This window comes from Microtus ochrogaster, unplaced genomic scaffold (assembly GCF_000317375.1).
Source record: "Microtus ochrogaster isolate Prairie Vole_2 unplaced genomic scaffold, MicOch1.0 UNK72, whole genome shotgun sequence".
Lineage (NCBI taxonomy): Eukaryota > Metazoa > Chordata > Mammalia > Rodentia > Cricetidae > Microtus > Microtus ochrogaster.
The window spans coordinates 683,641-708,891 of NW_004949170.1; the positions used below are offsets into that span (position 1 = coordinate 683,641).

Below are 25,251 nucleotides of genomic sequence, written 5' to 3' on the forward strand. Positions count from 1 at the left end.
TCCACTCTCTGGCTACCTCCCCCTTCTGTCTCTGTTCCTGTAATCCTACTCTGGATTTAGCACCATCTCCCATGTGATTTCTGCAGAAAGACTGTGTGTCTGGATGGACTGAGAGCCAGTGTTCACCAAGGGGTGGCTGAGGTCTGGTTCCCCTTCCTAAGAGGCAGCAGAGGATGAGTATTTGCTTCACGTCTGGCCAATTCTTGAACTGGTCCTGACTAGTTTGTTCCCTTTATCTGGCAACTGTGACCACAGTTGCCTGTCTGACTTGTTCTGGGGGTTAAGGGGCCCAAGGTCTCTGCATAGAAAGAGCCTGATATTATAAGTATTTGACTACATTGTATAAAGATATGTCATTGTGATTGGTTTAATAAAAAGTTAAATAGCCAATAGCTAGGCAGAAGGTATAGGTGGGACTTCTGGACAAAGAGAGCTCTGGAAAGAAGAAAGGGGAAGTCTTCAGCTGGATGTAGAGGAAGCAGGACATGGAAGAAGAAAGGTAAAAGTCACAAGTCCTGTAGCAGCATGTAGATTAATTGAAACGGGTTAATTAAAGTTATACGAGCTAGTTAGAAACAAGCCTAAGCTAAGACCGGGCTTTCAAAATTAATAAGTCTCTGTGTCATGATTTGGAAGCTGGTGGTGGGAAAGAGAAAGCCTCGTTACAACCCGACACATGCATAGTTCATGGTGTTATTTTATGAGTCATTTTGTCCTTAAGCCTTGGACCTCAGAATCCCTCAAGGACTGAAAAATCTAGAGTTGTTCAGAACCAACCCTGAAAAATCCAGATCTAAGGGGTGTACAATGGGGGCTGGAATCTGCAGCATAAGGTGCCCCCTAGTGGTTGTGATGCCTGCCTTACCCACCAGGGCACCCACCCAGTCCTCAGCCAGCCCCACTGTCTCAGGGGTAAGACACCTGATCAAGGCTACCCAGCTGGTCCTTCCAGATGCACCCCACACCCTACAGAGACCATGATCAGATCCTCCAATGGCTCGCCTGAAACTAACCATCAGAAATCTTGGGATTTCATGGATGAAAAGATTAAAAAGGTCATGGGGAGAGTCTGGAGCCTCCCCAGAAACCCCAAGGTAGTCTCTTCTCACGAAGGCTTTATACATTATTAATTCCGCTTAATTGAGGCTTGTTCTTCAGAATAATTAGCATTAAATTCATCTTCTTTTTCATTTCCACCCAAAGATATGATTTACCCAAGGTCAGGGTCACGCTGTCAGCAGAAGGGGACTTAGGAACTCAGGTTCCATGCCAGTCTTCACATCTACGAAGTCTGTCCGCAATGCCAAGAACAAAGGGGCTCTTGAGCCAGTCCTAGCTCTACAACAGAGTGAGAGTGGCCTGGGGCCCATGCTTCAGTCAATGCTAAAGCTCTTCACTGAAGCGACCACATGTGTAAAAGGAATGCAAGAGCCTCACAGGGTCTGCCTCATGGAGCTGCCTTGTGATGTCCTATGCCTGGCATCTGACAAGCACTCGGTAACCCACTTCTCCAGGAGACTCCAAGGGCTGTGATTCCCCATTTGCTGTCCACACACACCATTGTTGAAAGGCTGGAACTGAGCACTTGTTCCACAGGGTGGATGAACAATCTTTTCTGCATTGTCCTGGGCCAAACAGGTCCACTGTCCATGTGGCTACGCTATTCCCTGCACTAAAATAGGGTTCAACGTTTAGGCCTAAGCCACTGAGCCAGGGAGTGGTGCCCAGCTGCAGGGCCAGGACAGGTGACCCCTTCTGCTTTTCTCAAGGGCATAATACCTGCCTGTCTCCCAGATACATCCCTTCTGGGAATCTGCCTGCCTCTGGCAACTACCCCAGGTAGATCCTCCCCTGTCTACCCTCTTTTAGCAAAGCATCGTTTCTTTGGATTGGATCCAAGCACAAACATTGGATACGACCCAATCCTGTCTTGGGAAGGCTCTGATTTTGTAAGCATAGCATTCTGGTGTTTCTCCCTGGTCATTCCTACAGGGGCTGGCTTTCCACAGGGCACTTGATCACATTCCAGTTGCTGGTGTCTCCCCAGGGGTCCCCAGGGGTGATAGGACAGCACTGCCCTCAGCCCTGAGAGAGCATCTCTACCATTGTGATGGTTGAGTGTCACTCATAGGCCTTGTCTTCATACGATCCTAAGAGATTAATTACATGTATGTTTCCCTTTAATGTCACCCTCAACATTTCTAAGCAAACTCCACAATCTATAAGACTCACATTCTGATAAATTAAAAACAAAAACAAAACAAAACAATGCAGGGCGGTGGTGGCGCACGCCTTTAATCCCAGCACTCGGGAGGCAGAGGCAGGCAGATCTCTGGGTGTTCGAGGCCAGCCTGGTCTACAAGAGCTAGTTCCAGGACAGGCTTCAAAGCCACAGAGAAACCCTGTCTCGAAAAAAACCAAAAAAAAAAAAAAAAAAAAAAACAAAAATTAAGTAAACAAAAACATTAACAAAACAACGAAACGGAGCTGGAACTATGGCTCAACTGGTAAAGGGCTTGCTATATAAGCAGGATCATGAGGACCTAAGGTTGATTCCCCAGAACTCATGTAAAAAGTCAGATATAGCAGAAGAAGCCTATAACACCAGCTCTGGGGAGGAGGAGAAAGGGGTTCCCTGCGGTGTGCTGACTGGCCAACCTCAATGAATTGGTAAGTTTCAGGTTCACTGAGAGACAGTCTTAAAAAAAAAAAAGGCAAAGAGTAACTGAGGAAGACACATGATACCAACCTCTGGTCTCTATTCATTTGTGTGATGCTCACCCAACAACACCCCCCCCCCAAACAAACCAAAAACTAGCATTATATGTTAAAGAAAGTTACCCCAAGTAGCAGACATGCCTGGAAACTTCATTGTGTGAACATGCGTCTCATTAGCTTTGTGATTTTTAGCAGCTACCACCCAGGACAGCCCAGGAGCCCTGTTCCAGTCCCTTTAATAACAAGTTTTCATAAGCCCATTGCCTCATCTAATTAACTTGAATGGACAGACCTGCCTTACCTTGGCCAAGGCAGCGTAAGCGAGTCCGAGAATTCCATTCCATTTAATCCCAGGCAAAAAGAAATTCTCAGACTCAAAAATCGTGGCAATGTTGACCAGGAAAGAGCTGTTGAAGCCTTTTGGGATGGTGACAAGGTCCTCACCCACGAAGCCAGTCCAGCTTCCCTGTGTGTATTTCACAGTGACATCAAAGCCCTTGGGGTGGTATGTGCTGGATCTGCAGAAGAAAAGAAAAGTTTGTGGCATTCTGTCTCTAGGCCAATGCTCTTTGAGCCACAGCTGCGGCCTAGCTGGTCATCATGGTTCACAGTGCTCCTTTACAGTCTATAGGAAGTGATGCGCAGGAGAAAGCTGACCAAGGCACCATTTTCCACAGACACAAGCATGGGCAATTTGGGAACTGTTGCCATGCCACATGGAAGGGATGTCATGAGGTCGGCATGCACCCTTGGAGTTGAATTCTTTCCCCATGCTTGAGTCAAAGCCCTGAGTCAAGTGATTAATCTAGCCATCTCATTTTTCTGAAGGACCCCCAGATCTGGGCACACCCTGGGCTATCTGGCTTTGCAGGGTCACTGGGCTTGAACTCTGCAACACAGGAAGGGCAGAAGGTTCCACTAGCATGTCTTGGTGTGGGACTGAGATCCAACTATCCCATGTGAAGGGACAAAAACCAGGCCTCTCCCAAACCCAGGCTTTTGTGAGTCCCCTAATGTCACAGCCCTTCCCTGATGCCTCAGAGTTGATAACGCTATCATAATACAGTAGACAAAACTGATGGCATGCTGTGGGGCAGAGCACACAGTGGTGCGACCTAGAGCCTTAGATGTGTGCAGCCCTGAGGTACTGAGTCACAGAAGCACAGTCAGGCAGTGGAGAGGTGGATGGGAGTGCTCCCTCTCCAGGTTCTCTGTGAGGAGAGACAGCATGTAAGGACATAAAATATCAGGTCACCACGAGTGAATCTGAATAGCTAGGGAATAAGCTGAGTGGCCGTGGAGCAACTTGAGGTGGCCACCTGCTGGAGACCGCAGTGGAGACCAAGGACTGAAAGGCTGACGGGGGGGGGGGGGACACACACTCTGTGTCAGGCTCTGCTGTCTCTGACCATGAAAGGTCACTCTTACACTGTATTAGTCTGCCGTTTCTCTGGGGTATGGGAAGAGACCCAAGGAAGACAATGAGCATCCAAACCAGGTTCCCTGAAGAAAATTACCAAATTCCTAGTGGTGTGCCAAATCACTGAGCATTTCCCAAGACTTCTGTTTGCTCACAATCTTATTCCACCGAGTTTCGACATTAAAACTGCCAACAGAACCTCAAGTTAATACGTCTCTGCTTTCTGCACAAACATCTTTTATAATCAAGAAAAGAGACATGAAGTGAACACTGTGTGCACAAGTGTGACAGTTGCACAAGTGTGACAGTTAATCTTCACCGTCGATAGGGCCAGGCGGGGAATCACCTAGGAGATACACCTCCACCTGTGAGAGTTTTCTAAAGAGGGTTAGCTGAGGCTGGACAACCTACTCCAATGTGGGTGGCACATCCCATGGACTGGGGTACCAAGGGTTAACAGAGAGACATGAACAGCAGCATTCACCTCTCTCTGCCTCCTGCCTACGGTTGCAATGTGACCAGCTGCCACGTCTTCCCCACCACAATGGCGGGTGTGACGGTGAGTGCCTACTTGACAGATCTAGAATCACACTTGGGAGACGGGCCTCTCTACATGCCTGTAGGTGGATTGATTACTCTGATTAAGTTAACTGAGGTGAGAAGATTCGCCTATTATGGGTGGAACCAGTCCTTGAACAGGGGGATCTCGGAGCATTCAAATTGGGAAGGTGAGACAGACAGGTATTGTTCTCTTCTTTACTATGGAAAGGATGTGAGCAGCTACTTCACACTCCTGCTGCCTCGTCTTCCCCTCCATGACTGAGCTAAAACAAACCCTGCTTCCCTCCCTTAAGTTGCTTTTGTGCACAGATTTCATCATAACAAATCCAAGACAGGAAAGCAGACTGTATCCTCACACTGTGAAACAAAATACATCTTCCTTCTTTTTTAAAAATCATAATTGACTATTTAATTTTAAAAATGCCAGGAAGCAATTTTCAGCATATTTTCTAGAACTATTGCAATAGCAAATATTTTATATCAGTTAATTCCAATGAAGCAATGCCCCCCCCCTTTTTTTTTCTTTTAAGGCACTATTTCCAACTGATGGGACATGTGTCCTTAAGATAGAAAGTTTCCATCATTTATTCAAATGTCAACACTAATATTTTTGAGAAGTTTATTGCTTTGCTGGTGAGCAAGATGCTACTAGCACATTTTGGGTAAATAAACTTCTTTATGAGGTCATTTATGTTTAAGAGTTTCAGGATAATTCACAGAAGATAGATATTTTTATTCAGTGTACAGACCGAAGGACTGGCCACCTAGCTATGGACATTTAAAGGTGTAGCAGCTATGTAAAGAAATGGCACACAGTGGTTCTGCTTGGTGCACCATACATAACTGAAGCGAGTAAAACTGAAAGACTGGCATTGTTATGCTAGGTTCTGTGAGGATCTTTTTTTAAAAAATCACTTTCTTATCTTAGTGGTTCATTTGTGCTTAAAATATTCATATACATGAGAAACTTAAAGAAAAGACATCTGTACATGCTCATCCAAAGAAGGTTATACATTTTTTTTGAAATTGCACTGTTATTTAAATCACTTGTCTGAAGTCAGGGCCTTTTAGCAGCTGGAATGGCTTTCCAGGTCTAATTAGCTACGTGGGGAGGCTGCTCTGGGATTAGTGAAGTAAAAGAGGTGGCAAGAGAAGTCCAAGCTGACGCTGTTAACCCGGCCTTTGATGGCACAGCCATCTTCACCTACACTCTCTCCACTCCCATCTTCAAGTCCGTCACCACGAGGTGCTTGTTTCTTCCAGTTCTAGTTTGTTTACTTTCTGTCCACCATTGTTAATGTCAACACTGTTGGGAGCCTCGTACTGACCACCTCCTTCCCTGAAGGGAAGCCGTCCAGCCTGGCGTAAATCAGCCAGCAGCATGCATGGCTCCATCGCCATGATAAATGGACTAACGGAAGACTAGAAACACATGGTGCTGAGGAAAGCTGCGGCTTGTGAGAATGTGTACACCTAGGCTAGCCAGTTGTGGTTGGTTGAAGTCTCCCTACACTTTCCTTCTAATACTGTCAGGCAGTTTGCCAGGGCAACAAGAAAACTAACTCAAACCTCCTGAGAATGGGCAGATACGGACAGAAAGGTGGTTGTCAGCAGGGGCAGACATGCGATATTCATGGTAAGGCCTTTGGGACTTGAGTTTCTGAGCATGGATCAAATGGGAAGATCGGTGTTGATGCAAGCTCAGGTGTTGGCAGCACACAGGAGGAAACAAAAGTGTCTATAGTGAAAGGTAGCAAGAAAAACAAATGCTGAGCAAGGAGGTCAAGTTCAGAACTGCTGGCAGAATGACTTAGCATGGGAGTCGGGGCACCTTTTCTATGAAGGGTGTACAAAAGGATATTCTTGGATTTGCTCATCTTATAATCTAGGCAGCAGGTACTGAACTGTGGTGCTGTATCAAGGGAATGGTCATGGACGACTGCACAGAAGCAAATGTGTGTGGCTGTGCCCCAATAAAACTTTATTTATACAACCAGCAGCCATCAGATTTGGTCCACTGTCTACAACTGTGGATTCTTTGAGCTAACTGGAAGATCAACTGTCTTCCCCCATCACTTCTCCAAGCTGGGCTTTGAGCGGTGTTTTATTTTCATCTCCTCTAGGCTCTAGCATGTTCCCTAGAATAAGAAGCTGAGCTGGCATGATATCTACACAGCATGTCTTTGGGATTCCTGCTGCTGCCGTACATGGATAGTTCTGGATGATGTCATCTCATTTGCAGAGAACAAAAAGGCAGGGGAATCACAGTACCACAGTTCACATCCAAGCTCCCGCACTCACTGGCTGGGACAAGCTATTGAGTTGTGTGCTTCAGTACCCTACTATTCCAGGATAAACAGAACTGCACCTCCTGAGACCACCCATGCAGACCAGAAAGGTTAGTGTGTGACAAAATTAGAATGAAATCCTGGCTCCCAACCAGTTTGCAACAAAACAGCTATGATTAGTGTAATTATCAAAGGGCTTCCTAGCGTTCTCCAATCTGTGAGCTACCATGAGAAAACTCAAGGTTGTTCTAGAAAATACACCTTTAAGATGATATCACCAAACACCCTGACTGCCTCTGGAAAAGGGGAGACCATTCCTGATGCGGACGATAACGACTATGGAGGGAGAGGTAGAAGGTGTTGCCTGGGGCAACAGTCTTCTAAACGGTCCAGTGCTGTGATCTGGACCAGGGCAGAACCTGCTCTGATGATGGAGCTGATCCACGTCTCTCTCCTCCATTATGAAAGCCATACGCAGCTACTGGAATGTGATGGTGCCAGAAGACTGAACTTTTATTTCCTTTCATTTAGCAGTGATTAATTCAAACAGCTCCACATAATCAATCGGTGGCCGCCCCTGTAGAAAACATTTTCTGAGAGAACATAGGAAACCTCTAATTGTAAGTGCACCCTCTTTGGGACTCCTTTGCTGAATCTGAGAGACTAAGGCGAAGCCTGGGTAGCACCATGAGCAGACCTGAGGTTACTAGCATGTCCTCTCCACACTTTAAAGTGAGCTCCGATCTCCGTTTGCTAAACCTTTACTTTTCTGACACTGGGTTTCTGCTCTGGCTTGCTTTCCACGTCAATTACGTTAGGAGAAAACCCTGGATGGGCTTCTCACTTGCAAGGCCTCCATGCCAGATGCTCAGGCATGGCAAACAGTCAGGGATGTGGGTGGCCAGGAATGAGTCTGCGTACAGCAATAAAAACACTTTGAACGAGATTTGGAAGGCATTCTGCCTCTGTTCAGAGAGTTCGGGGAAAGAAGGACTAAAGGAGGGATCAGTTGAAGCCAAGAACAGAACTTCAGGTCATCTTGTTTCAAGAGAAAGTCACCATTGTTTCTAGAGAACATGGAAGAGGCAGAGCTGCTGACTTCAAAGGTGAGCCCTTGGGTCAGCTCTAGTTCTCCTGAGCCACCCCACCCAGGGAATGCTGAGGCTTCTTCACAAGACTTCCGTGCTCATGGCAAAGTTTGGCACCAGTGGAATTGGTGATTTGTACCTTGTGACTTGTCTATGATTTCAGAAGTCACCAGAGCTGAATGAATGGGAGCCTTGGTTCAAGCTCTCAGGCTCCAAAGGAGCCAGCTCCTGATAGGCAGGACAACCACAGGCAGTCTTGAAAAATTATCTGAGCAACCAAGAGAAAGAATTGCCCCCTACTGCATGGAAAGGCAACCGAGTGTCCCTTTGATATCCTCAAAGCCATCCCAGGTGGTCCCTTGGTTTTTTAATCCACTTATAGGCATCCTTGCATAAAATGTATCAGTTCATTGCTTCAATGTTTCTGTTGGTTTTGCCCCGGTGGAGTATAGGAGCAAGGCAACATTAACAGACAAGCATACTTGGGCTCCTAACTGACAGAAGGTTTAAGGGAGGTACATATTGGATCTTTTACCAAGCCAGTTTGTTGGAGGCCATTTTATTGGCTGAGAATAAAATGCACTTGAAAAACTGTAGCCCTTTCTCTCTTGCTGCACAGTTATCCACTAGGGCATCCAGCAACTGCAAAGAAGACTCATGATGGGGACAAGTCACAAATGACTCACAGTGTCTATCACCTTCCACAAATCAAAGAGATCTTCTCAAAGAACCCCGAGCCAAATCTCCAATTACTGCACAACGTTTCAGGAAGTACAAAACCTGAACGTCTGAAGGTTGGGGGCTTGGATCAGAGGCTGCCATGCCCGACCAGGAGCCTTATTATAACGAAGAAATCAGAGGGCCAAATTGATACTCAAACATAGAAGGGCAGAGGGCCACATCTCCATAAAGGCACCTTTGTCAGAGATCCAGAAGGAAAGAGGCTGTTCTCTGGCTTCCATCAGATACAGCGGTGGAAAAACCTCACCATGGCCAACATCAGCAAACGTACTAGACAAAAGATAATTTACACAGAGAGCAAATATTCCGTATAATAGTTATGTCTCCATTGACTCTAAGTCCACAAACAAATTCCCTCCAATCTCAGTCCTCAGCAAGGTGAAGGCAGAAACGGCAAAGAGAGCACAGACAGAAGTCTTGCTTTTCTTAGACCTGGGTGTGTTCTGCTGTCCTTCTTTTATTTACTTAAAAGCAGAGGGAAATAGATCAGAGCTGAGGGGGTGTCTATGTTCCTTTGCCGGCTTAGCAGGAAGGAAGGCTGAAGGGTCACAGCAACAGTGGAAAGCCCAGAAGTTCCCACTGACTCAGATAAAGGGAGGCCTGAGAAGCCCAGCTTACTGTACAGGATGAAGAGGAATTTCTGCCCACCTCTCATGCATCTGGCTAGAGGCACAGAGTTCACCTGAAGGAGGAACACAAAGCAAGGAAAAAGGATCTGAGACCTGTGGGACCCTGAGTGGGAATCACGGTTCAGACTAACGACAACACAGCAGGAGGTCCCTGAGAAAGCTACATGCTGGCTACAGTTGACTAACACTGAGTGATGAAGCACACAGCATCAGCAACAGTGACTTACCCTGGCACATTTCAACAACTGCATCGTCTCTCTTGTCAAAAGACGCCTCTGACCCTGAAGGAGCTGAGAATGAAGCAGCCAAGGGGCTGCCAGATGGCTGTCTCCTGGCTGGACATTGTCCTTACAACGTATCATACACACCCATCTGTCCCCATCACCCTGGCCAGCTCCAGCCTTACAGCTTCCGTCTCGTCAATGTTATGCCAACAGATGTGTGATAAGGACAGAATTACCACACTGCTGGGAGGGTGGGCTACGCACTGGCTTCAGGTTTGTGAGTCGGGACTTCCTGGTATGCAAGGGAAGTGGGTGTTGGATCAAATATGGAACATCTGCACTATCTCAGACTCCTAAGAATTATGCATGTGGTAGTTACAAGGTCTTTGATCTCATGTAGGAACATTTCAAGGCATGTTACAAGGTGCTGGTACTGGGCTAAGGTCTGGAAGCTGGAATTGAGGAAGACTCCTTGCTCCTGCATCTCCTAGGTTACAGGGTTAAACATGAGAGGTCTGTCCTTCTCCAGGGCAGCAGTCCAGCAGTGTGATGAGCGGGTTTGGGGGCTGTATAGAGACAGAGGCCTAGATGAACCACAGAAAAATAACCAGAACCCAACCTACTGGCACAAGCATAACCCAACCCCACAGGCACCCACACAGGCTCACAGATAACAATAACTTTTGGGCATGTCTTAATCTCCTTGGGTCCAAAATAATCACTGGCCAGGTGCTGTGCCTGGACTATTGATGTGCTATTTGATCGCTATGTGGAGTCATATAGAAGGTCTATGTTCCTGGAGGGAGGGACCGGCAGTATTGTCCTGAGGTTCTGTGAGGTGCCAACTGGCACAGGCCATCACTGGCCTCTCTTCAGCTGTGCAAACAGGAGACCTTGACATTCCTGGCGCCTAAGTGGAGCCTGATAAGCAGGGGGTGGGACACACACGGGTGGGCTCACCCTGCAACCACGTTCCCCCACTGTGAAATGCAGCACCCGTGTAACCAAGGAACACGTCACAAATGAAATTCCACAAGGCTCTCAGGGGAACCCAATATATATTCCCCAGAAGGAGAAGTGCACATACTGTGCGCATTCATTTCCACACATGTGCACGTGCACACACACACATACAGATACACGTATGTGCAACTATGCACACAGCTCCCTTGAGATGAGATAGATGGTCTGGCTGTTTTGTTCTAATACATTCTCAAAGATATTGACCCAGGACCCCCCACCCCCAGGCCAGCCACTGAAGCCATGGCCAAACCACTCACCTCTCTGAATCAAAGTAGGAGTCTATATAGGAATGTGGGGCGCCCGCCACAGCGAAGTTACTGCTTCCCGTGTCCACAAGAATCTGCAGCTTTTGTTTTTCAAAGAAAAAAAGAAATGGAAAGTTTCAAGTTATTTGAAGAAGCGTCAAGTACAACAATTTATTGATTGGCGAAAACCAATCTCCCCACTGATTTAGGGTGAAATGTTGCTTAAAAAATGATATATAAAATTATATGGAAATAACAGCCATGTGGGATTTGCCTCGGATACTCAGGAGCCTTCCAAACAGGTCTGTTAAACAAGGGGTGGAAGGATTTTGAGTCACTAATACTCACTAACATGGTCAGTTCCTCAGTCACTCATAGGATTTTGCTCAGGTCCATCCCTGGCTGGGAAATTGCTGCTTCCTAACTATTTCTTGGCGTATCAGAACCACCATGGTCTCTGTTCCCCAGGAACCTTCTTCACTGTTAGTTTTTCCTTCGTCTCCCTGTTGAGTCCCGGAAGACACTATTCACACTATCCCCTTACTAAGAATTTTATTTTCATGGGTGTTTTGCCAGCATGTATGTAAATGCACCACATGTGTGCCTAGTGCTCACAGAATTCAGAAGACGGAGTCAGAGCCCCTGGAACTGGAGTTACAGATGGTTGTGAACGGCAGTGTGGGTGCTGGGAATGGAATCTGGGTTCTCCGCAAGAGGAGCCAGTGCTGTAAACCACTGAGCGTTGGCTCCAGCAAACAGGTGATGGCGGATGTCTGCAATCCCAGGACTAGAGGCAGGAGGAGGAAGACGGTGGGGTGGAAGTTAGCTGTCAGAAGTCTGACGGTGAGCTTGGGCAGGATCTACACCACCTACGACATTCCTAAAACCTCGATTATCCCCAAATGTCCCACTTGCTCTCTTTGCCTTCTTCGCCAGGAGATGCTGCTACTCTGTCTTCTATTAGAACAGGCTGGTTTTGTCAGCATTTTCTAACCGTGTGGTTTCCTTCTATTTTGGCTCAGTTGCTTCTGAGATTCATACACTCTGTGGAGTATCTGCTCTTTCTTTCTACCACGGGCCGTAGTCCATCACTTGTCTCTGCTTCTCCTGATGGGCAGTTGGGGTACCTCTAGCCTCAGGCTATGAGATAAAGCTGCCTGGACATTCCTGTCTGTGGATGTGTTTCTGTTTCTCTTGGGAATAAAATCTGCTGGGTCAGACATTAAATAAAAAGTCACGGGAACAGTTCCCAAGCCTAGATGCCAGAGTTGCACCCACGCAGCAATGCACTGTGGTCCCCTGGATTCATTTGCTCCATGCCCCCCCCCCCCACAAAGTTAGTGGTCCTGCTATCTAGTGGATGTGGAATGCTATCTGGTATTTGCAGCTACCTGGTGGCTAATGACACTGAGATGTTGCCCTGTGTGTTAACTGTTTGACTCATCTGTCCAGTAAACACGGGTCCCCAGGGGGTGGAGTATGTTATTTACACTTTCTTACCTAGCATCTATCCTCAGTCCAGACACGAACCAACTGTTTAATGAATAAACACAGGCTTTAGACACAAGCTCAGAAAAAGCAGTTAAAGTCTTAAAGGTTTTAACACTGGAATTAAACAAACTACAGACAATGCTATTAGTTTAGGCAGGTGAGTTTTTAATCCAACATTTTTATTCCTGCCAGCAACCTCAGCTTGGCCAGGCACAGGATTTTCCTTCACTTGACTCAGAATCCTTTCCTTCTCCTGGGCCCCAGGATACCATCCTTTCTGGGTTTTCCTCCTACTGACCCTCTCTCTGCCTCACTCTCTGGTTTCCTTTCAGGTCTGCCGCCTCTCAGGCCCTCAGGGGCCCTGTGGAGTTTTCACTTGTTTGCAGTGTGCTGATGACCCCCAGTCTTGCCTGCCCTGGCTTGGAGTTTACCTGTCCAATATATCTACCTGAATTCCCTCAACAAATTGTGTGAGTCTAAACCCTTGTCCCTGTGAGAGGTCAGAGGTGATCAAGTTAAAACAAAATCATTAGGTAGGGCCCTAATGCAGCCTGACTGCGGTTCTCTGTGCAAGGAAAACTCATACAGACAGGGGCACAGCGATGTCATGTGACAGCAGAGACGAGGCAGGCCAGGAGCTAGAAGAGGCAGGTCAGAGGCACCCTTAGCCTCAGAAGGAGTGGTCTTGTCAACAGCTTGATTTCAGACTCTATTCTCTTGAACCCAGAACATAATACTGGTGTTTTAAGCCACATAGTTTGTGGTAATGTGTGGTAAGCACCCAGGAAATAAATATTTTCGGCCAAAAAGGAATCTGCCAGATTCGCAGGACTTTGCCATCTCAGTTAATCGTCCTGTAACATTGGCTCAGGGTGAACCTCCAGTGTCCTTCCTCTTCCTCCCTTCTCCCCACCCAGCACCAAGTCCTATTGGATCCACTTTCTAGTTCTTCCTGGCACCTGCTCACTTTGTGACACCGCCATGGGGACCATGGTGGTCCAGTTCATCACCACCTCTTGTCCTTCCCTAACTGGTCTCCCCACCTTCTTCCTCTGCTCCCAGCCAGATGACCTCGGGCCTGTTAAGTTAGAGCCCGTCGGTTCTCTGTTCTTCCATCATTTTTCAGCGTATCAGAGTCTCAGTCAAAGTCCTATTGTGGACTTCAAGTTTACCTCCTGCCACACCAGCCCTGATGACAACCTGGTTGTCTGTGTACCCATACAGCATCACGCTGCTTCTCCCAAAGTGTTGATGACACCTTCTTAATGATGTGGCCCTGACCACCCCTTTGAGCTTCTATCCCTGTCCCCGCACCTCACCCTGTTCCTTTCCCTCATTCCTGCTCCTGGGACACCACTGGGCATGTCCAACCTGATAGCTATAGAGAGAGGTTCTATAGTATCTACAGCGTGGCCAGTGTACTGCAATAACACGTCGTTCTCCCTGAGAACTGTGCCATCTTCACCCTCATGTCACAGATGGGGAGACTGAGGTAGAGAGGCTGACCTCAGGTATATGAGGGTAGTGGCAGAGCTGATGTTAGAACCTGGTATAGGGGGTCCTTCTGTATTTGTGTTGCTTTCATTGGTTAATAAAGAAACTGCCTTGGCCTAGTTGATAGGGCTGAACTCAGGTAGGCGGGGAAGACAGAACTGAATTCTGGGAGGAAGAGGGCAGTGTGGCAGATGCCATGAAGCTCCGGCCCTAGACTGACGCTGGTTAGAATCTTTCCCAGTAAATCACAACCTCGTGATGAACACAGATTAATAGAAATGGGTTAGATCAGATGTGAGAGTTAGCCAATAAGAAGCTAGAGATAATGGGCCAGGCAGTAACTTAATTAATACAATTTCTGTGTGGTTATTTTGGGTGTAAGCTAGTCAGGCGGGACAGAACAAGGGGCCCACGCCTGCTACAACAAAAGCCCATTCAGCGTGACCCCAAATGTAACCTCAACCAGCCAACTTCTCTCTAGGCACAGGAGATGCGTGACTCCTCCATCCTGACATTCTCATCGGCCTTTCATCTCAGGGCTTCCTCTCAAAGATGAGGACTTTTGACATTTCCTCCCATTATGTCTCTAGTGCACGGGAAAGAGCAAGGCACACAGTAGGCACTTGAACAGTTATTGAATGCACAGTTCATTTATTCTCAAAGACACTGGCTTTGCTGCTGGTACAGAGGTGATATGGACTGAGAGAAATAAGCACATAGGCCATGGGAATAATCTAAGCATAGAAGGCTGTTGAGCTCAAACTCTGCAGGGATGGTTTGGGGCTGCTGGCTTCTCTCGCCTCTATGGGTGGTTTAGATTGATTCCAGATAGAAAAGAATACAAAATAGATGAAATTCAATTCTTCAAGCAAAAACTTGATGTTCATCAGCCCCAAGTTCTAAAATTACAATATGGATCGTATCTGAGTATCTCATAAGCATACAATTGTCATCAAATAAATATCCATTTATTGTCAGTCCTTGCCATCTGAGGCACTTGGTTCCAGGACCCTCTGTAGATATCAAAAATCCACAGAGACTCAAATTCTGACATAAAATGCTGTAGAACTGGTATGGGACCTACACACACCCTCCCATACACTTTATTTATTCACATTTTATTTATTTATTTGTTTGTTTGTTTGTTTGTTTGTTTGTTTGTTTATTTAGAAACAGGGTCTCACTATGTAGCCCTCACTAGCCTGGAACTCACTATGTAAGCCGGGTTGGTCTCAAACTCACAGAAATCCACCTGCTTCTGCCTCCTGAATGCTGAGATAAAAGGCATGCGTCACGATACCTGGCCTCAAACACTTCAAATGACCTCCTGATTAGTTACCATATCTAGAACCAAGAAGTTTCTATAAAAATAGGTATATTATTTATGGAATAATGGCAAGAAGTCTGTGTGTGGTCAATGCAAACAAAATCTGAGTATACATGTAAATATATGTGATCAGATGTACAAGTATATATGAACACGCGTGTGTGCATGTATATATGTATGAACAAATGTGACGATCAGAAGTTGATGTTTGGTGTCTTCCTCAATTGAGACAGGGTCTCTCACTGAACCTGAAGTATCCTGATTTAGCTAGGCTGTCTGAGCAATCAGTTCCAGGGATTGCCTGTTTCCACTACCCACTTTCTAAGGGCTGCAGTTATAAATGTACACTACTGTGCCCAGATTTTTACGTGGGTGTGATGGATCCAAACTTAGGTCCTCATGCCTGCATGGGACTTTATCAATCCAGCCATCTCCTTAGTCCTACATTAAAAACAGCTGTGTGTGTGTGTGTGTGTGTGTGTGTGTACATGCACACATGTTGGGTACCCACAGAAAACAGAAGATGGTGGTGGATCCCCTGGAGCTGTTGTGAGCTACCTGACATGGTGCTAGGAATTGAATTTAGGTCTCTGGATGAGCAGTGAGCATTCTTAACTGCTAAGCCAGCATATCATGCCATATATATCGTGTGTGTGTGTGTGTGCGCGCGCATATACTTGGTGGCGATTGGAATAGGAATGGCTCCTGTAGGTTCATACATTTGAATGCTTGGTCATCAGGGAGTGATGCTAACTGACAGGGATTAGGAGGTGTGGCCCTGTCGGAGTAGGTGTAGCTTGGTTGGAGAAGTATGTCAATGGAAGCGGACTTTGGGGTTTCAAATGCTCAAGCCAAGCCTAGTATCTCTGCTGTCTGAGGTTTCCATCTTGCCCAGTTCCCACAGTCGTTAAGTCCCAAGGAAATCACACAGAGGTCTTTATTAGTTATAAACTGATTGGCCTAGTAGCCCTGTGTTGGGGGGGTGACTTACTTGTGGGGCCCTACCTCTGAACTGACCTGTGCTAAACTTGCTGGGAAAGCATGGTAGCACAGGAGTGGTTGGTGTCACACAAGTTTTGGGTTGAATTGGTTTCCTCTATACTTGTGTTCTCAGCTTCTGCAGAGGAGGACAGAGAGCAGAGGGGCAGAAGCAAGGATGGGTAAGAAAGAGCTGTGTTCATGGGAGCCTGCGGAGGCTAGGAGGAATTCCAGACCCTGGCGAAGGGATGGAATGGCCACTGAGAAGGCCCCCGTCACTGGGGCCATTGTGTGGAAGACAATGCTCTTACTGCTGCCCTGCCTGAGCCTACACTTGCAGGAGTAGTCAGGGTGAATACAGAATGCCAGGCTGCCTGGCAGCACACAGAAAGAGCAGGACTCAGGGACAGACTGGCATTTTACAGGCTTCCTGCCTGCTGTCAGGGGCATGGTTGCCAGTGAGACCCCAGAGATATTTGTGCTGTGGCCTAACAATGGCCATGAGAGACAGCCATTCTTGTTCGAGAATCTGTGACTCTTATTGTCTACAACTTTTAATGGTCAACAGACAGTATTTCTCACTGCTTGCAGCTGGTTACTGTTTTTAGGTATCTGGTCCTTTGCCTGACAGGCTCCCCTTTTTCAGAGGTCTGACATTTCCTGATTGCCTCAAGAGACAGTGCCAAGTACTCAGAGGCTCTGTTGCTTACTCTCAGTCCTCTCTCAGTCCTCCAGCTCTCTATCCCTTCTATCCAAGCAGCTTTGAGCAGGAGCCAGAAGCTCTTGGGTCTGTTGGTTACATATATCAGCTGGGTCAGAGTTGATGAGCATCTGTTGGTCATCTGATGGAGGGAGGGAGGGAGGGAGACAGAGAGAGGGAGGGAAGAGAGAGAGAGAGAGAGAGAGAGAGAGAGAGAGAGAGAGAGAGAGAGAGAGATGCTACAAATAGGTAATAAAAGGTAATAAAAACAACAAACTTCTGGCTTCTTCCTCATACTTTTCACCAGAAACAAAGACCTAATGATCTGGAGGAGTTTTTCTCATACCAGCAGAGCTCCTCTGCCAATAAACCCCTCTGACAAGTTCAAGGCCAGACTGGCACATGTTTATCTCAAAGTTGTGAGCCTGTGTGCCTCCCTGTCTTTGTTCAAATTGAAGAACTCTGGATTAGGGGAAGAAGACTTCTCAACGACCCTTAGATTCCCCAACCCTCAAGTAAAAATATTCTAGGCTCCCAAGTCTCCCCTCTGTGGAGAGTCATTCTGTGTTTCCTCACCCCTAATAGAAGCCTTTCTTTACCAATTGATTCTGTCTATTGTGTCTGAGATTTCCCCTACTGTTTGTTACCTATTGTGCTTGAGATCTTCCCTTCCTTTTAATTTCTTAACTGACAGCAAAACCCAATCAAGACCCCTAGGTGGTAGCAAGTAGCCTTGGAGCTGGGCAGGCTTTATTTCAAAGCCCCTTCCACACGCACCACGTATTTGACTTTTGCTCCTCTACTATCCTTAAGCTGGCAAAGAATGGATCATAGCAGACAGTTCTACAGACAGTGAGCAGACGCAAACACCCACCTTGAAGATGGACTATGTGATGGAGTCGCAGGTGTCTAAAGCAAGTCAGGTGGCTGTCACAACAAAGTGAATGGGAGATCTGGAAAACATTGTCTAACAGCCTGAGGTTTGGGAGTACTGAAAAGAGGCCAAACAGTCAGGAAAAACCCCTTTCAGGGGAGCTTCTCTGGGGAGCTCTGCCTACACCTGACTTTGGTTGTCTGGCTTTCAGCACTGTAAGAATGAGCGTATGCTGTTTCATGCCACACAGTTTCTGGGAAGTAGTTATGGCTGACAGTGGAAATTAAAGACCCATGAATTAGGAAAATTGAATCAAGCCTGTCTGTATTAAGATGCATCAATAGAGCTATGGAGCTTTGCAACTAAGGGAAGAATTTTTCAGGTATTCAGGGAGAAAAGAAAATCACTGTGTAATAAGGAGAAGTAAGAGAGGCCTTGGGTTTCTCATCAGGTGCTGGGTGTTGAAAAACACTGGAAAAATATCCATAAAGTGGGGATTCCACAAAAGTTACCCATGTCTACAAAACCCAAGCAAGCCATCATTCCTGTGTGAAGACCTCAGCAAGGCGTCTGGGAATGTGGAAGAGCCTGGAGAAGGTGGCACTCATCCTGGGGCACGGGCTGAGAGAACCTCAGGACACAGGCACAGAAGCCGATCATCTGAGAGCTGAGTGAACAGTGTGTGCACCCATGGCTGGCAGGAGGTGGTGAACTGATTGCTCAGCCAGCCTAGTTGAATCAAGGCACTCCAGGTTCAGTGAGAGCCTATGCCTAGGATGGAGAAGTAGTACATTTTGAATGTAAAATGTCCTCCATAGGCGCATGTGTCTAGAATTTGGTTTCCATCTGGTGGCCCTATCTTGGGAAAATAAGTCCTTCACTGGGTGACCTAGGCCAATGGAGGTCTTGAGAATTTACAGCATATCCCAGTTTCTGACCTGAGTTTTCTGCTTCCACTGTCATGTGACTGACTAGTTGCCACATGTTCCCACCAACAGGGACCAAGCTACTCTAGGCTCCAGGCCTCTCTGCACAACACACACACACACACACACACACACACACACACACACACACACCAGAAAAACTCACCAATATTTCAGAGCTCCAAATTCATGCATAATTTGAAGCCTTTGCTCATGTGGCTAGAAGATAGCACCAAAAATCATGATGAGCTTCAGAAATATTCCAACATCATCCTGTCTGTCTGCCACAGGTATTCCTTCTCCTATCATGTCATGGTGAGAATTCTGTTCCCTAGGGCCTGGCCCATTGTTACTACACTGAAGTGTGACCCAATGCCCATGTGAGGGTCAAGAGAAGCAAGTAGAAGGTTGACTCAAACAGACTTTATCTTACATTCCATTGGAGTCTGAAGGTTTTGGACCCCTTCCCCACTTCATGTATTGAAACTTAGTCCTAAGCACTGAAGGAACAAGGCCTTCAGTAGATCAGTGAGTGGGTGAGTGAGTAGGTAAGTAGCTGGGCAGGTGAGTGCCGAGCCCACGGCAGGGAGCCTCACAATGGGATTAGTGTTGTTATAAAGTACTCAGCGAGTGTCTCCCCTTCTTCTGTTGCCTCAGGAAGGTAAGGCCTCTACAACCAGGAACCAGACACCGTGACCTTGGTTGAACTTCCAGAACATCAGAAATGAATGTGTGCTGCTAAGAAGCGCCCAGCCTGGGTATTTGTTGTTGCAGCCTCAGATGAGAACAAATGTCCCTTAATCAGAAGACCCAAATGGAAAAAATAAGGACAGTTATGAGAAGCATGTGATAAACCACAGGCCTGCCTCCTGCTGCAAGCCAGCATGTATCTTCCCGCCTGCACCCCTCCTAATCTTCAGTGATGCATTGGGCAATAACCCCACAGAGAGCCATTTGCTAATTGCTGCAATAAGGTAAAATGTGGCATTAAAGGGAAAAACTGGGTGATTCATCCAATTAGTGATGAGCCCAGGATCTCTCAGATACCACTGTCTCTTTCCCAGCAGGTTAATAGATATGGAAAGCAGCAGACAATTTAAATAATGGCTCATTTAACACATTGGTTCCTAATTGTATTACTAGCCCATCTGCTGGAGTCTGCCAGCCAGCGTAGCCCACAATACCCACCTTGGCTTCCTACTCTGCCACTGGGGGCTGTTTGCCCACATTCATTTATTGGGGGGGGGGGCGATTGTAGGCACCGATTTCCTTAATCGGGTTCTTCTAGGCTCTCATTTTAGAAATGAATCACACAGACCTAAACAACCTAGATACAGAAAACAAAAATAATTGCCACGTGCCATTTTGCCACAACCCCAGATGATGATGATTTGGGAAAAAAGATCATTTTCAAAGAGTGCCGTTTAACAAACAGATGTTGCTGAACTTGGCTGAGAGGAGACTGGCTAGGTCACACAGTTTATTCCGGCTGTGTTGCACACGCATGGATTTCACTCTTGTGGAACCGGGTCCCTACTAGAAAGATACATGTTGAGGGACATGCAGGACCCTAGCTGTTACCAACTGTCATGTGGGCAGGGGCTCTGCTGCAGCATCTTTATCTGGGCCCCACTTTCCCGAGGAATATCTGAAATCAGCAGGGGAAGACCGGCTGAAAAGGTTGGAAATAATAGCAGCACTCAGGGTGCATAAGGCACTTGCTCTCAGACCTATGAAGTCACTCAAATGCTGAACCCCAAGCCCCATCCTGGTCCTGGAGCTGCTGCTAGTCTTGCAGAGGAACCAAGACCTCCACAGCCCTTTGCCGGTGGTCAGGGAGCTATGGGAGTCTGGAAACTTTGGGAACAACTGTTCCTGGTTATTTGGAGCACAAAAGACAAATTTCTAGGGTGGAGAAAGAGTCTATCCCAAACCCACAGCCAATGTCCAGAAACATGTTATCAATGAGCTTGCTTTGAAGGATCTGATTGACAGATTCAAGTTCATTTTACAGCTCTGAACTCACTGCATACCTTCCAAGTCTTCTCTAAAAGAAAGCATTGATGTGGAGGCTAGAAGGCCTAGATTTGAACCCCAGCTTAACCTGCTACTGGCTGTGTAATCTCTGAGGTCTACAGTCCCTCTTCAAGCCTTGGTATGTAAGGATCACATGAGTGTCTGGTCTCTAGAAGTGCTTGGCTGCACTTTGTTTTCTCAAAGACATTAAACGATAGTGTGAGGAATTTCTACAGAATTGATCTCACTGCCCAAACTGTATCAGGAAGTCCACTACACCTCCTCTTCCCTGCTGAGAGGCTGGGGCAGGAAAGAAGTTCTGGGCTAGCTGTGACTGTTATACTCAGCAGTTTTCCCACAGGACACAGGGTCTGGTCTTGTGGCAGACAGTAATGGAATGGGGGGCAGTGCCTGGAACCTCTGGAAGTGACTTGTGTCGGGGGAAGCACTCGCCCATGGAGGACTACAGCTGAACCTCCTAGAAAATCTACCGAAGAACAAAGAAGACTGTACTCAGAACACCTCCTCTTAACTTCACTACCCTGGCCAGGGGCCCCACCCCCCACCCCATCACCCAAATTCCCTACCATTCTAGTTCCTTTGATCTGTCCCCTCTCTCAGCCAACACTTGTGTTAAGTCTGTTGTATTGTAATTCCAGCACCTTCATGAAAGGGTCTCGTGTCCCCCTTCTGCTCCCCACTGAGTACCAAATGGCATCTTCCTGAGCTCTGGACACAGCGAGCGCTCCATAGTGATTGGTGAGTGAATGGGCTGAGGGACGGAGGGGTGCATGAGAGAATGGAAGGATGGGTAAATGGGTGGATGGATAGAAGATGGGTGGTAACCTCCTCTCTGGGGCCACCTGCCCAAGAGACTCGCGGCGGCTAATGAGTCTGAACTCTAGATCTAAGCATGTCTCAGGCCAGATACCGTCCCATGGTTTTGGTAAGCTCTGGGATCTTGCAGCCACAATGACTTTCTGATTTGGGATGCTTCTCCCATTGAGTTCCTTCTTGCCTCACACAGCTCCTGTGGCTTTCCCCTGCTGGGTTCTGCTTGGACACGGAACCCACTCCTCTGATGGTAGGTGGTTAGGGGGTATGTAGGATAGGGTCGCAGGACACACCATCCTTAACAGCCTCACTGCCACCTGCCCTCCTGTGACCATGTCTCCCTCCCAACCTACCCACTGTACCCCTTACGTGCTCCCGTCCTCAGCACACACACCAGGTTGGCTCTTCTTGGGAAAGAGAGGAGTTACTACTAACGGCTATGGAATTTATTTTCTGAGGGATAAATCTGCTCTAAAGCTGAGCTGGTGGCTATACAGTAGTGTGTATACACTAAATACCACTGGCGCGTAGACGTAAATGAATACGCTGGATAATGTGTAATTAAAACGTGTTAATTACATGTGTAATTAAAATCAGTTTTTAAAATATAAAATAAAGTAAAACACAAAATAAGTCACAACTCTTCTCTGCTGCGGGATACCCAGGTCCACTGGGTAACTGGAACCTTTGAAACCTCCCCCCGTGAGTGGGAGTAGAAGATTCATTTCCTATTGATGGCGAATTACACAAGCCCAACTCCTGCCCTTAGAGAGCCTGTGATGGCTAATTTCGGCTGTCAACTTGACACATCTAGGAAGAGGAAACCCCAGCTGGAGAATTGCTTCCATCATAAAGGCCTGTGGGTATCTATGGGGCATTTCCTAATTGATGTAGCAGAGCTTAACCTCTGTGAGTGGTACCATCCTTAGGCAGGTAGGCCTGAGCTATGTATCAAAGGCAGCTGAGAAATTCGGGGGAACCAGCCAATAAGCACCTCCCCCCATCTTCCCTATGTCTGTCCTTACTTGTGGTTCTGCCCTGACTTAATCTAAGGCCATGGTTCTCAACCTTCCTAAAGCTACAACCCTTTAATACAGTTCCTCATGTTGTGGTGACCTCCAATTATAAAATTATTTCATTGCTATTTCATACCTATAATTTTGCTACTGTCCCGTGTGATGTAAAAATATCTGAAATGAAGGATATCTGATATGAAACCCCTGTGGGTCATGACCCACAGGTTGAGAACCACTGCTCTAGTGGCTTATAACCTATAAGATGAAATAAAACCTTCCCTCTGAAAGTTGCTTTCAGTAAGTGTTTTATCATAGCAAACTAGAAAACATCAACAGGACTTTGAACCCTTTCCATCCTCAGAGATGGGTCTTGTGTGGGCTCTTCAGAAATGCCTGGGTGGAGACTGTGACAACCTTCACCAGTGGTGCATAGAAACAGATAACAGCCCTCTGAGCCTACTGTCCTTAAATGTACCCAAAGGCTCCATCAGCAACTCAGGATGCTGAGAATGGAAACAATGACCACACGCTCCCTCTGCAACAGGCAAGACATGGCAGCTTATGGCTGCCCACCCAACCAGGCAGGCTAAGTCTAAAAGCCCTTTCACCAATGGGCTAAATGTTGTCACTGCCTCGTAGACACAGAAAGGAAGCATGGCGTGGAAGGGGAGATGTTACAAGCAGCCTCGCGTCCACCCAGTTTCCCAGGTGATCCCTTCTGTGATGTGTCCCTCTGCTTAGTCTGTCCCTTCTGCTCCTAGACAACCTTCTCTGGGGAGGGAGGACATGAGGGCAGGTGGCTCTGCAGAAGACAACAAAGGGCCCTCTCTCCAGAGGACCCCCTGGGGCTGCAAAGCTTCCCTGAGCCTCTGAGGTTACACCCAGCCTCCTTTGCAGGGTGTGAGTCTACTAATAAAAAAAGAATGCGGACAGACAGACGTTTCCAGTCATGAGTCTGTCACAAGGCTGGGCTCCATTCACCTCTGCCAACAATAGCAAGGATCCATTTCCCACAGAAAAGAAAGGTCTCACTAAACCACTGTAAAGAAAGTATTAAAAAGACAAAGGACACTCTGTCCTCAGATTGGTAGCACTGGGGACAGACACAGTGGTTTCTTGAGCCTTTTCTTTCCAAGAAGACAAGCCAGCACCTCCCAAGCCTCCAAGAACCTACTAGACATTTCCAGAGGTTTAGAAGATGGCATTTATGCCTAGAAATGACCTCTCCTGTCCAATTTTCAGGGCCTTTCCTCCACGCTCTGACTCTTTGTTTCCAGGTGTCCCTTTCACTTTAGAGCTGGTGAGTTAGACAGAAAAGCCACTTGGGAGACAAACTTTCTCTAGGACACAATTAACTTTCTCCAGTTCCCAACATTCAAATATTGTCACGGTTTTCAGTAAATGTCACAAAAGAGAGACAGGGTATATATGCCCCACCTCTGCAGCAGAAAAATTCAAGTTCCTTTTAAAATATTATACCTTGAAATTATCTTAGGGATTAATTTTTATTACAACGAAATACACAGAACATAAAGTGTTCAGCTCAGTGCCAGGGAGCATTCCGCACTGTGGTGTATGTAAGCATCCCTTCAGCTCTCTCTACGGAAGGTTTAATCCTGCAAAACTGAAGCTCCCCCCGCCCATCAAGCCTCCTCCCACCCGCCCCACTCCTGCCAGGAGCCTCCTTTATGTTGTGAGTGGGACTCTTCTAGGGACCATACCTATGAATGAAATGCCTTTGGAGACTGGCTGACTGCACTGAGCACAACGCCCTTGAGCCTTGAGGCTCAGGTATCCACCCACAGTGCAGCAAGCGTCTGCTCATGCTCAGTTTGGTGATCTTCACACGTTGTGGCTGTATGTCTATGTTGCAGTGTTGAAATGTTAGTCCTCACAATGAACGGTGTGAGGAGGGGGCAGCACCTGTGGGCAGTTATTATAACCCATGACGAGACCATCTTCCTTGTAAGACGACGAGAGAGCTCTCTTGACGTCTTCCTGCTACTCAAGGGTATGGGAAATTAGCAGGCAATGACCTGAATTAAAACTCACATCAGAACCTGACCACACTGGCACCTTGATCTTGGATCTGAGCCTCCAGAACACTGAGACCTGAATTTACTTTTAGTAAGAAACCCGGTCTGTAGCATTTTGTTACAGCAGCTTGATCCAAGGCATGCTGAACAGACATTCTTCAATCCACTCATCTGTCTGTTAGTGGACTCTTGAATGGCTTCCAGCCCTTTGCTACCGTGAAAGATACCACTGTGGGCATGGATATTTAAATAAATAACCCTCGGAGACCCCACTTTCAACTCTTTGGTGGAGGCTCAATGGTTCCTCAAAGGATCAATAGAAAGTGAGCAAGCTACCATGTCCTCATATCATAGTGATGATGGGGGTCTGGGTCCCTCTTCTTAGGAGTCACAACCTTTCATGAAGATAAAGGACCAGTCTTCTCTTCAGTTAATTTTGAATTAGCTATAGGAAGGGGAAGAACCCAAACATACTACACTGCATATTATACACCAAAACACAGGTACAATCTCCAACACACAGGTACAATCTCTAAGCTCTTTCCTCTGACAGTCAACTCTGACTCTCTCTCTCTCTCTCTCTCTCTCTCTCTCTCTCTCTCACACACACACACACACACAC

At 46.9% G+C, this 25,251-nt stretch overlaps 1 protein-coding gene across 1 annotated transcript in view; it reads right to left on the reverse strand.

The window, feature by feature from the left end:
• The window catches only part of Bace2 (beta-secretase 2), an 82,081-nt gene that overhangs the window by 27,642 nt on the left and 29,188 nt on the right, over positions 1 to 25,251 (reverse strand). The window contains exons 2-3 of the mRNA XM_005370127.3: positions 10,950 to 11,038; positions 3,020 to 3,236 (exon numbers count right to left, since the gene is read on the reverse strand). Coding sequence (XP_005370184.1) covers positions 3,020 to 3,236; positions 10,950 to 11,038 — 306 coding nt within the window. The remainder of the gene's footprint in view (positions 1 to 3,019; positions 3,237 to 10,949; positions 11,039 to 25,251) is intronic.